Genomic DNA, 13,575 nt, shown 5'->3' with positions numbered 1-13,575 from the left:
CTTCTTGGTAGTGGCGCCCACCCTATGGAATGCCCTCCCATCAGATGTCAAGGAAATAAACAACTATCTGACTTTTAGAAGACATCTGAAGGCAGCCCTGTTTAGGGAAGTTTTTAATGATTGGTGTTTTATCGTGTTTTTAATATTCTGTTGTGAACCACCCAGAGTGGCTGTGGAAACCCAGCCAGATGGGCGGGGTATAAATAAATAAATTATTATTTCTCTTCTCCCAGGCCTTTGGCACCACCGTGTGGGTGGATGTTCTTGTTTTGGTTTCTATGTTACGTATTTTTGTGTTTTTATATTGTAAACTGCCCTATAATCCTCAGACGAAGGGCTGTATAGAAATTTAATCCATAATAATATTAATAAAATAAAAAGTATAAGTAACAGCAATAATAATTCTTCTCTGGGTCTAACACACTATATTCCCCATATAATAAATTAACATACCACATGATTCTGGCATATTTTCTTCTTACTAGTTACGTACCCCTTCCTGTTTCCCACAAATACAATGTACACACTTCTTGCACGGCTGGTTAAAGTGCTGCCCCACCTCTCTTGGTCACAAACCCCTTTCATATATTACTTCAATGGCCAAGGCAAAAGCAGGCAAGACCAGATGGGTTTAGCCACCCCCATATAAATCACACACTCAGATGGAACATTGATACCTATACACATGCTCTGTGGGATGTACTATATGCTAGTTGTGCTCAGAATGAACCCATTGTAAATAATGGACATGACCAACTTAGGTCCCTTAATTTAAATGGATACAACCACATCACAGAAATGCTCACATACAATAACCCTCCCCTCCCCAGCTACTTTCTCCAGAATATTGCCTCCAACCATAGCAATTAGCAAGCTTTTTATCAGGTCAAATTGTGGTTTGGAGAGCTTGCAGCGCCCAGTACCCTTCCCAGTTGGAATCACTCTTGCAATTAGGCTTGAGGGAAGCATTTACATAGTCAAAAGCTTTCTGTATAGTCAAAAACTTGATTCTTTCAGTGTGTGGGAAGGCACTTTAGGCCAAATGAGAAACTTCTGGAGATTGCATCTGGCCCACTGGTTAATTGCTCCCCAATCCTGGTTCATAGGATTGCAGCCTTAGTTACTCCTCCCCCTTATGCATTTTGCAATGCTTCCAGTCACCTTTGGGGCATATGTGCATACAGGAATAATAAGAAAATGCTTTTGAGGTATATGTTTTTATTTCTTTATTTAAAAGACCCTTGACTGAGATGCTGATGGGAAGAGCAGGTAGAGAAGGCCTGTGGTGGATGGGATGCCAAGAAAATGGCAGACGTTATGTACGCATTTGATGTCATAGTCAGAATGAATGGGTGGCATGGTGACAATAGAGGTGAGATTGGCTGATAGGAGTTTTACCTGATGTGCATCGTTACAGGCCAGGTTCATCGTTAGAATGAAATCACAAAAGAAATGCCCAATGACATTGTGGCCATAGAAATTTAACTGTCATCTAAATGTTAAAAATATTATATATTTTTGTGATAAAGAGGATGGCAGGCATGAAAAGAGTGACAGTGCTCTTGAAATAAACACACACTGAGCCAAGGGAATCTTGGGAGAGCCAAGCTAAGTGGGTTAGGTAGAAAGACCTCCATCCATGGGGTGGGAGCTTAGATCAGGATAAGATATTCCTTCATGAATCTTGATCTCAAGCTATTTAGGACTTAGAAGGTTAAGATTACAATAGCACCTCAGTTAAAATACAACTGTTTCAAATAAAAAAAATAAATATTTTTTCTACTTTTCTACTTTGCTTGATTTTGGGTTTGAAGCTGAACAAACTCACTATCCAGGGACATCCTGCAGAGGGCGTGGGGCCCCCTTAAGTAATTTCCTCTAATATTATCTATCATAAATTGTTTGGGCTTCACTTGAAATCCTTTGGAAGTTGATTTTGCAATGGCGCTCCTCAGATAGATTCTCTGTGATGTTTTCCAAACATTACTCCACTACATTAGAATTTCCCAAGAGGTCAATTAGCCAATAAGTGCCTATTTCTTCTTCATAAGAAATTACATTCTGGATAAGAAGCTCTGAGCATGAAGGGGAATCAGCCATTGCCACTGAAACTGATCCAGCAACATGACTGGAGAAATCTTCATCTCACCACTTAAAATTATGGAATTGATAACAAATCAAAAGACCTTTTCTGATCGGTTATAAATATTGACTCTAGATTATAAATCAAAGGTGAGTAGTCCAAGTTATCTATTGCTTTAGATTCCAGTCTTGAATTTCCTGCTCATACTGAATACACGATTATTCCAACCAGCATGCCATAAAAACAAGCCCCTATGATGACCAGAGGAGGACAGGGCTTCCATGCCCTTTAATTCTTGAATAGAAGCAGCATTCTGTCTTCTCTCCAGCCTACACTATTGTGACATGTTCAGGTGTTTTTATTAAATAACTTAAATAACCATGTACTGGGTGACCAATGCTTATTAACCAGCCACCTAGTAGGAAGAATTATAAAGAATTTATAGAGTGGTTTGGGCCCAGTTTCCAAGCTTAATGGGCACAGGGATAACTTCTCTGGACAGAGCAAGTTAATTTAACGTGGCCAGTTATGAAAGAAGAAAAACCAGTAGATACTGATGGTTTTTTTATAGTGCCATGGTGGTTGCCCTCCCAACACTAGTGTCACTGCAGCTTATCTGAGTGGGGTGGGGGGAAGGACACGGTGGCAGTGAGTTTGGGGCTGCAAGTATATATCTATGGAACGAACTGGGCTCTTTTGGCAGTCACAGGTCATAATGTCACTTTAGTATTTCTTAAATTATGGGAAGACTAACCTCCTAACGCAGTTGGGACAGAGTTAATTGTGGGCTCTGTGAATGCAGTGATCACATGAACATACAAAGCTGCCTTATTTGGTATGCGGTTCCAACAATACACTCACCAGCTGACTTGTGGAAACAACAGTTCATACACTTCAGCACATTGACATTGCATGGCCACACACAATATTCTTGGTGAGACATGAAATGCTGGAGCAGTGATCTGCTGCCAGATCATAGCATGGTGTCACCTGTATGGTGAGGACTCCCAGCTCCATTTCTCTGTTACATCTGAATCAGGAGAGGCTGTGACTATTTCCAACTGGTGCCTAGCTCCAGTGGTTGGGTGGAGGAGAACCAACAAACTGAAGCTGAATCTTGTCAAGATAGAGACACAAGGTTTCACACCATCTGAATAAACTGTTGGTGTGTAGTTGGTGAATGATCCTTGATCCACCTTTGTCACTGGAGGGTCAAGTGACCTCTGTGGTGTGGAGCACTTATTATTGGCTTAATGCCAACAATGCCCTTTCCTTGGTCACTCTGATTCATGCTTTGACTATTGTAACACTCGTTTATGTGGAACTTTCATTGGAATTGTTCCATAAGCTGCAGATGGTGCTATTGCACTTGAGTTGAAGGAACTGCGATGCCTGACAATCAGATACTGGGCCCTGTTCAGTATCTTGTTGTTAACATAGAAAGCCTTGAGGAATTCAGGACTAGGTTACCTGAAAGACTGCTTGCCCCTGCATGGGTCAGTAGGATCACTTAGATCATCTGGGGAACTAGTCATGGCAGTGCACCCTACACAGTATCATAGGATAGAGACAAAAAAAGACGTTTTCTGCTCTTGCCCTTGTATTATGTAATGGCCTTCCCAGTGCCATATGAAGCAGTAGCTACCAGTTGCTTCAGATATCCTGTAAAGACTCACTGTATCACGATGCTCTGGGTTTCCCGGATGCATAAGATTTTACCCAGTTATATGTGCTTGAGTCCCCTACATTGTTTTATATACTCTTATATGGATAATTTCATGATTTTAGGCTCTACTCTTAAATTAAGAAATTGCAAAATATAAAATATACTGTATTCTTCCTTCCTGTTTGTTACCTCCCTATTTTTTTCCCTTTCTTTCTTTAAGTGATTGGATGATAAATGTTATTGTTGTTTGGACAAATTTCATTCTCCCCTCTTCAACTGAAAAAGATGCAGAAACCTGCTGGGCATAATGAAACCATCATTACAGAATTCATCCTTCGTGGCTTTGGAGACTTCCATGACCTACAAATCCTTCTCTTCATTGTGTTTCTAATGATCTACATCATGACCATGGTTGGGAACTTGATCATTGTTGGACTAGTTGTGACTGATCGGCACTTACACACCCCCATGTATTTCTTCCTTGGAAATTTGTCTTGCTTAGAGACCTGTTACAGCTCAACCATCCTACCCAGAATGCTGGCCAGTTTATTAACACATAATGATAGTGTGTCTATTCATAGCTGCTTGGTCCAATTCTGGGCTTTTGGGATTTTAGCAGGAACAGAATGCTATCTCCTGGCAGCAATGTCTTATGATCGCTGCTTGGCGATATGTCGTCCACTGCATTATTCCACACATATGAATGCAAAGGTTTGCCTCCTGCTGGTGGTTGGATCTTGGATTAGCAGCTTTGTGATGGACACAACAGTATTTATATTTGTATTGCAATTAACATTCTGTGGCCACAATGTCATTCAACATTTCTTTTGTGATTTCACTCCATTGATTAATCTGGCCTGCAGTGACACACGGCGGGTTAAACTCATATCAACTGTTCTGACTTCAATAGCTACCCTGCCACCATTCATTCTGACCTTAGCATCATACATGTACATCATTGCAGCCATTATTCAAATTCCATCTACCACAGGGAGGCAAAAGGCCTTCTCTACTTGCTCTTCTCACCTCATTGTGGTGACCATTTTCTATGGCACTCTCATCATTGTATATGTTTTGCCAGATACCAATGAACTGAAAGAACTGAACAAATTATTCTCTGTTTTTTACACTATCTTGACACCCCTAGTCAATCCCCTCATATACAGCCTGAGAAACAAGGAGGTGAAGGAAGCCCTGAGGAGAGCAGGCAGTCATATGTGCAAATGTGCATTCAACTCTGGCCTTCAAATCTTTAGATGTTGCGTAAGGTAACTAGACTTCCCTAGCTAGAAAAAAGGAGCAATTTCTGGTTACCTTATGCAGAGTCTAACGATATGGAGTTTGTGAACCTCATACACACTAAGAAAGGCAACATTCAAAAGTCATTTAGGCTATGGTCTAAGACCTTGGATACATTTTCTAGAGCCCTCTGTATTGTAGCCAATGAACATTATAGGTGAACATCGTAAGCCACATATGACAAATCAATTGCAATACCTTTTTGTGGCCATGTCCGCACAAATAATCATGTGTTCATACCATTCATGTAACCCCCTCTCTAACATTCCCATTGCTCTGCCCCTAAGCACATTATGCTCCCCTGTGTCTAACACATCCCATTCATGTAATGCATATAGCCCACCGACATAGCACATCATTTCCATATGCACTTCTTCTTACTAGTTACATACCCTACTCCATTTCCTCGAAATACGATGTTAAACCATTCCACACACCAACTCAAGTGCTACTCCTTCTTTCTCACACACAAGCCCCATTGACCAAGCCCCATTACTCACATGACCAAGACAAATGTAGGTTTGGTCAAAATGAATGTGGTCACCCCCACTCCACCACCAAGCCTACATACTCACATGCATATGTACACACACATACATAATGCACATATTTTTGTGGCTTTTTTACACACTAGATCACGAACTGCTTTATAAAAGTCAGTGAAATGTGGGTTTCAAAGGATATTTGTGTTTCAGTTTTCATCTGGGAAGTGTGAAACAAGTATGCTGGTTTTTAAGTGAAAACTGTGGAGGAGGCAGTGCACAAGGCAAGAGTGTGACACAAAAAACTACACATCTTTTGGTCCCACACTCTTGCAGGAGGCAGCTAACTTGTGAGAGAATGCAGGACCAAAAATTGGACATTCTGGGATCCAATCAGAAGCAGAATTCTGTAATTCTGGGGTGTCCCGGTCAAATTGGGATGGTTGTAGGGTATGCAGACACAGCAGACCCCCATCCAGCTACTGGTAGGGAACACCATAGCTTCTGAACTCTGAACCAAGGGAATCTTGAGTGACCAAGTTAGGTGGGTCAGATGTAAAGATCACCATTCATGGGGTGGGAACCAGACCAGTATGACATATTCCTTCAAATGTCTTGGTCTTTAGAACTTTAAGGTTTAAAATTACATTAAACACCTCAGTTAAGATAGAACTATTTCAAATAAAATAGAATCATAGAATTGTAGAGTTGGAAGGGACTCCAAGGGTCATCTAGTCCAACCACAGCAATTCAGGATTCCTGCACACAGCTGTCGCTGGGTGGGCTCGTACCACTAACTTTCTGCTTAATGGCCAGATGCACTGACCCATTGCATCACAGGAGAGACTAAATATTTGAAATGCATTTCCTTATTCTTCTCCCTTTCTATTTGCTTTATTTTGTATTTTGGGATTGAAGCTCATCAAACTCACCATTCAAGTACAACCTTGAAATGGTGCCCCCCCGCCCGCCCCTGAGGCATTTCTCTAATGTTATTATAAATAATGCTGGTTTCTCTTGAACTTTTTGGAAGTTGAGTCTTCAGTGATGCTCCTCCTTTTTCAAACTTATCCCCACTCCAACATGGGCATATCCCAAGAGGTTAATTAGCCTGTGAGTGTCTTCTGCTTGCTTTCTTCATATGTAATTACAGTCTAGATAAGAAGCACTGACTATGACAGAGAATCAGCCATTGTCACTGTAACTGATCCATCAGTGTGATCAGTGAAATCTTCATCTAATTACCTGAAGAATGTGAATTTCATAATAAAGCAAAATGCCAATCGCATACTGTTCCTGTCTAAAGATTAGAAACCACTGGTAAGTAGTTGAAGTTTTTCCCTGTGTTGGATTCCAGAATAGTATTTCCTGCACATGCCAAATACACAATTATTGTGATATAAAAGCAACTCTACTATGGTGACTAAATGCAAAGGAGGGCAGAGTTTCTGTGTCTCTTAACTGTTGTATAGAAACAGTGTTGTGTCTTCTCTCAACATTTCAGTATTGTTACATGCTTGGTTGTGCCCATTCCAAATTCCTTTTTTGACAAATGTTCATGGTAGAAGTGACCTTTTCCATCTAATCAATTGGAGCTTTGTTGGGATTTAAATAGGAGCTTCTCTAAGCTTACACCTGGTACTTTTAAATATCAAAATGTCTCTTTGTGAAACAGGTTTACAGAATTTCATTTCATGGCATTCAGTGGGAAAGCAGTCAGAACAATTACTGTGTGGACAATGCTTATTAATCCTTAACAAGTAGAGAATTTTGCAGAGATCATACAAAGGATGCAGCTTGGGCCCACCTGGGAGACTTGCTGAGCACAGGGAAATTATCCTGTACAAGACAAGGCAACTTTTTTTTTATTTCAACTTGGCCAACTGTAAGAGGAGAAACACCAGGAGCAGCTGAGTCTGTGCCAGAGAGCCATCCTCCTAACACTTGTGACACTGCATCTTACATGGATTGGATGGAGTGATGTAGGGTGGCAGTGAGGTTGGGGATGTGTCAGTGAAATGATGGAACCAATGCAGTGCACTTGCCAATGTACCAGTGCATCCCAAACCTTACAACTGCCCTGCCTCCCCCCAATCTGGATTAGCTGAAGTGATGTAGGTGTTAGGAAGATGGATTCACCACAATGTGCTTCCGAGAATGCCTACTACAGTGGTACCTTGGGTTACATACGCTTCAGGTTACAGACTCCGCTAACCCAGAAATAAAGCTTCAGGTTAAGAGCTTTGCTTCAGGATAAGAACAGAAATCGTGCTCTGGCGGTGCAACGGCAGCGGGAGGCCCCATTAGCTAAAGTGGTGCTTCAGGTTAAGAACAGTTTCAGGTTAAGAACGGACCTCTGCAACGAATTAAGTACATAACCAGAGGTACCACTGTACTTGCTCCTAAATCCTGCCACTGTATGTCCCCTGCACCTGGTAAACTGGCAAGCAGGAATGTCCAAAAGGCACAGGAGAAGAAATTCAAGGGAGCCTCACACAAGGGAGGAAAGAACCTGGGAGGCATGCATGGGAGGACGACTTCTCCCACCTCCCATAAACCTGGTGAGTGGGCTTTGAAGTGAGGTGTGGAAATCCAGAGTTCTCCCCTGCTCCTTCCGACCATCTTGGGGGCTCTGTTTACACAGAAGAATCAAGAAGCATGAACACACATTTATACTCTATACATAACTTCTCAGTGTACAACTTGAACACTGCTAATAATAACATACCGTATTAACAAAATTCCAAGTTTCAATGTTTCCCCATCCCCTACCCAAACTGCTTTCGCTCATGGTGAGGTCTAGCAACTAGAGCTTTGGGTTGTCCACTAGCACCAGAGGGATTAAATAAGAGCACAATAACATATGGAGAACTCTGATGGATCTGACTAAAGGTCTATCTAGTCAGTGTCTAGTTTCCCATGATGGCCAAGAACATGTCTCTGGGAAGCCCACAAACAGCATATGAGTGCAACAGTAACCTCCTTTTGTCCTTTCTCTGTGACTTGTATTCATGGGCATACTGCCTTTGATCCTGAAGGCAGTATACAACCCTCTTAACTAGGAGGTTGTGATTTAATGGCTGTTGCTTACAATTGATGGCAAAGGTTAATATTGTTTCCACAAACAATATTCAAGGATGCATAAGAATCCATAGAAAGACGGTCCTGGAGCATAAACAAGACTCTTGTATTCCCTCCTGTGCAATGATATTATAACTTCAGCTATATGGCTCTTGCTTATGTAATATTGGCTCTCCTGATTATTTTTCCTGTTTTTATTTGTACTTGCAAAACAAAGAAAACAATGATCACACCCCAGCTCATCTTTTCTATTCCACCAGACGAAAACCATGAAGAAAGAGGAGAAGAGAAATGAAACCAACACGGCAGAATTCATCCTTCTTGGTTTTGGAGACACCCAGGAGCTGCAGATTTTACTATTCATGCTGTTTCTAATTATATATATTATGACCATGGTTGGGAACATCCTCATTGTTGTACTAGTTGTGCTTGATCAAAGCTTACACACACCCATGTATTTCTTCATTGGGAATCTGTCTTGCTTGGAGACCTGCTACAGCTCAACCATCCTTCCCAGAATGCTGGCCAGTTTCTTAACGACGAACCAAAGTGTTTCAGTGAATGGGTGCATTGTGCAATTGTGGGTTTTTGGTTTCTTGATAGCAGCAGAGTGCTACCTCCTGACAGCAATGTCCTACGATCGCTATGTCGCAATATGCAGGCCCTTGCATTATCCATTTCTTATGAATTTCAAAATATGCCTCCAGCTGGTGGCTGGTTCTTGGATCGGCAGTTTTGTGGTAAACATGACCTTGTTAATTTTTACACTGCAGTTAACCTTCTGTGGCTACAGTGTTATTGATCATTTCTTTTGTGACTTCATTCCAATAGTGAATGTTGCCTGCAGTGACACACATCAAATAAAAGTTCTGTCACTTGCTCTGACCTCCATCTGCACACTGCCACCATTCAGTATAACAATAGCATCCTATGGGTGCATCATTAATAGCATTCTTAGCATCCCGTCCTCCACAGGAAGGCAAAAGGCCTTCTCTACCTGCTCTTCTCATCTCATTGTGGTGACCATTTTCTACGGCACCATCAGCGCTGTGTACATTTTGCCAGACACCAACCAACTGAGAGAGCTGAACAAAGTCTTCTCTGTCTTTTACACAATATTGACACCTCTCCTCAATCCTTTAATATATAGTCTGAGGAACAAAGAGGTAAAGCAGGCCTTGAGGAAAGTAGCTTACAAATATGCACATATAAGAGTTTATTAAAACCATGATTTCAAACTGAATGATGAAGCCCTTTTCTATTTCAATGGCATCATTTTGTACTGGATGTAGGTCTTCTTCTGTACTAAACAAGTGCAAGTAACTGAATGGAACATTCTCAGGGGACTCTCATGTACTCAACTTTCAGCTCTCTGTGGAAAGATAGAACAATATGAATGTAAATCTTTCTAAGTGTTGAAAAAATACATGTTATGCAACATCTAAACATTGCATATGTACCTTGCTTTGAACTAATTATTACTTCCATACTATATGGAGGTTGAACTGGTGTTTGTTAAGCATCTGCAATGTGACTTCGATGGACTACTGCTCTGACCAGTCAAATGAAACATAGAATCATAAAATTGGAAGAGGTAATGAAGTCCAACCCCTTGCAATGCAGGTATCACAACATGCGGTCCTCCACCCAATTTGAAACCATACCAGACCCTGCTTAGCTTTGCAAATGTGCTAGTAGCTTTATTGTTGTACCACTGAAATGAAACATGATGGCTGTGTTCTGGCTCCACTGTTGGAGGCAGTAAGCCTTTGAATATCAGTTAGAGTGTTTTTGTGCTTAGGTCCTACTTGCTACATTCCTTTAGGTGTCTGGTTGGCCACTGTGACAACACGATGCTGGACTCAATGGACTGATCCAGCAGTTTCTTCTTATGCTAATGTTTTATTTTATTGCATCCAAGACCTTTAAGACCTTTTGCAGAGATCTCTGGATTGTGGCTAATGAACATCCTGTCTGTCCCCCAATCATAAATAATATGATTGGCAAGGATCTGAGGAGTAGGTAGATGAGGTTGTGGGGCCAGAAGCTGATCCAGGGGAAGAGGATAATAATTTATGGGGTTTTGTGCATCACACAAGGCAGGATTCAGATCTGGAGGATGAGGAGGGGTCTGAGCAGTTGGAGACAGGGGAGGAGGTGCAGGACACGAAGCAGGAGCCAGAGCTGGAGGAAGGACAGGACACCCCAGGATCTGAGGGGGGGATGGTGCCTGAAGGGAGGGGGGAAGCAGAATCCCCTCCATCCCCTCCCTCACTTTCCCTTAGGACCAGGAGGGGCCTGAAGGGGCAGGATGAGTGACAACTATGTTGAAGTTGCAGGCTGTAGGTCAAGATTTGCCAAAAAATAAACAAAAACCTCTTTCTGTATGCTACAACTGCGGTGAGGATGCTATTGGCACAAAGATGGAAAAGTGATAAGATACCAAACAAGGAAGAATCGCAAGAAAAACTTATGGAATATGCCAAAATGTGCCAAAATTTTTGTTCGTAACAAGGACAAAAAATCTTTTAAGAAAGACTGGGAACCATTTTCGGCTTATACAAAAAAATCAATGCAAAGAACTGGACTCACTAGCAGGTTTTGAATAACCATTTACAATTGACAAAAATTATATAATTTAAAAGTTAAAACATAAAAAGGACTGAAAAAGGAATACGCAGGAATTGATACTATTTGAAATAAACCAGAGAAGGAGGTTGAGGGAAATCCGGGGGGAATGGGGAAATTTCGGAATTATGTATTATACTATATGTTACGAAGCAATATTGGGGAAAATGGAAAATTTAAAAAATAAAATAAAAAAGAAGAAGTTGCAGGCTGGCTGCGCTCACGCCATCAGATGATGGTACTTAAGCTTGAATTTAGGTTTGACCACCTATTGCTCCAACAGTCCAGCTTGGAGAACAAGCCTGTGGAGGGGTGCCAGCTATCTAGCCACCTGAAATGTTTGTGCACATGTTTAGTGCAACTCAGGACCTATTGTAAGTTTGGTTTATTCTCCTCAGGCTGCATGTACCCAGGATACCAATTCAGACATCTATTCACACAGATTTAGACATCTATTCACATTTTCCAGTCTATTCATATGCCCTTTTGTGCTATGGTGGTGCGTTGAAAATTTAATGTTTCTCATTCAAAAAAATGCAGGTGCCAATATTGGGAGGAAGATTTTGATTTCCAGACATTAGTTTACACCGCAATGCATATATTTTTTTAGTGCATACTAATGACTGGAAGAGTTTTTCTTCTAAGAATACCCCATTTCAGGTAATTTTGCTTAAAACCCCTCTTTGGATAGTCAGGTTCAGCATGTGATTAAAAAAAAATTGTTCAAAACAGTTCTCAGAAAAATGTCTTCTGAGAAATGTTGGGTCAGTTCTAATAAATGTTCAGCTTCCCTTTTCATTCTTGATGAGATGTGCCTCATTGAGCTATTCCTCAAAGATTTATTGAATCAAAAAATTCCTTCCAGTAGCACCTTAGAGACCAACTAAGTTTGTTCTTGGTATGAGCTTTTGTGGGCATGCACACGTCTTCATTAAAGAGTTAAACTCTTCATTAATAGTTCATTAAATTCTGTTTTCAAATTCATACGCTAATTCCTATCAAGTTGGTTCTGGAGCTGTGCTACATTTGGTCATTTATTTTAAGTTAAAAAAAATTGTATGCTGCCAGCCTTAAGAAAAATAATAATGGTGGTGGTAAACAACAACACACCAATAATAAAATTACAACCATAAAACAAATGCAAAATGCCACAGAGACTCATCCCCACTGCCACTTCTTCCTCCACAAGATCTGTCTACATGTCTTGTCTCTTTTTGGCTGGTTCTTTATACAAATTATCCAATGCCCTGTTCTGTTCAAAGATTGTGGAAGCAAACATATATATATATGTATATATATAAAAATCAAAGCCATTTTCCAGCAACCTAGTGTATAATACAATAGTTGAAATTAAAAGAATCAGCAGTAGACATTATGTTATTACACTTTTTAAGAGAAATAAAAAATGAAGAACAAGGAACATGATAGATGGGAATATAGAGCTGCTGATATATAACATTGCATGTATTTTTTAAGGATCTTAGTGTTATAATGGAAATATTTATAAATAAATGAAAAGTGAACCAAGTGATGTATGTACCTCCATATACTGTATTGCCACTATATCTATATTAGGGGAAATCCCATGTGACGTAGTGATTTTTGCTTGAAACTTTTATCATTTGGCATTCTGTAGAACGCTTTTACACGTAAGCAGTAAAATGCACATGCATTCCACACATACACCTGAGAATTTTCTTCTGAGTTTATTCGACTCCTGGGAATGGAGAAACAGAAGATAAATAAATGTAATTACTGCATCTCCTTTATTATATTAGTCATTGTGGAAAACTGTAATAGAGGTCACCTCTCAAACAGTGATGGAGAGCTAAAGATGTGACAGATCATACTGGGTGATCAGGGGAAAGCAGTGAATGAGCAGACATAAAGCAAAAACAACAACAACAAACACCACCACATAAAATCGTATTTAATTCCCAAGGATCTCCCCAGGAATGGTTTGGTAAGTCAGGTTTTTTTTTATTACTTCTCAAGTAGCTTATTGGCTATTAACTTGTTTTTTTGTGTTTTGTTTTTTAAAAAACCAATTTATCACAAGTTAATTATACTGAGGGCAACCTGGACAAAAGACTTTAAGGTGTGCTGAGAAGTCAACATGTCACCAATATCTGCTTTGATATTTTAAATAATGTGCAGGTTCCATCACACAGACAATCATTTCACACAGAACACTGAAGAGAGTGTGGCAGTTGCACATTCTCTTTGCCAGTGCATGCTGGAAACCTGTGACATGGAAAAAGGCATTGAATGATGGGAATCATTATAGTCTCTTGGTCTATGATGGGAATTGATGCCTGCTTTACTCACACACACAC

The 13,575-nt window shown here is 40.5% G+C and overlaps 1 protein-coding gene across 1 annotated transcript; it reads left to right on the top strand.

Annotated features, from left to right (window-relative positions):
* The first annotated feature begins 4,034 nt into the window (after positions 1 to 4,034).
* Positions 4,035 to 5,021, top strand: LOC117057910 (olfactory receptor 11A1-like). Its single transcript, XM_033168752.1, has one exon. It carries the CDS (start codon positions 4,035 to 4,037, stop codon positions 5,019 to 5,021), a length of 987 nt encoding a protein of 328 aa, XP_033024643.1.
* The last annotated feature ends 8,554 nt before the right edge of the window (positions 5,022 to 13,575 follow it).

The sequence above is a fragment of the Lacerta agilis genome, chromosome 14 (assembly GCF_009819535.1).
Source record: "Lacerta agilis isolate rLacAgi1 chromosome 14, rLacAgi1.pri, whole genome shotgun sequence".
NCBI lineage: Eukaryota > Metazoa > Chordata > Lepidosauria > Squamata > Lacertidae > Lacerta > Lacerta agilis.
The sequence above is the reverse complement of the archived record's forward strand: the minus strand, read 5'-3'. Positions and strand labels throughout refer to the sequence as shown.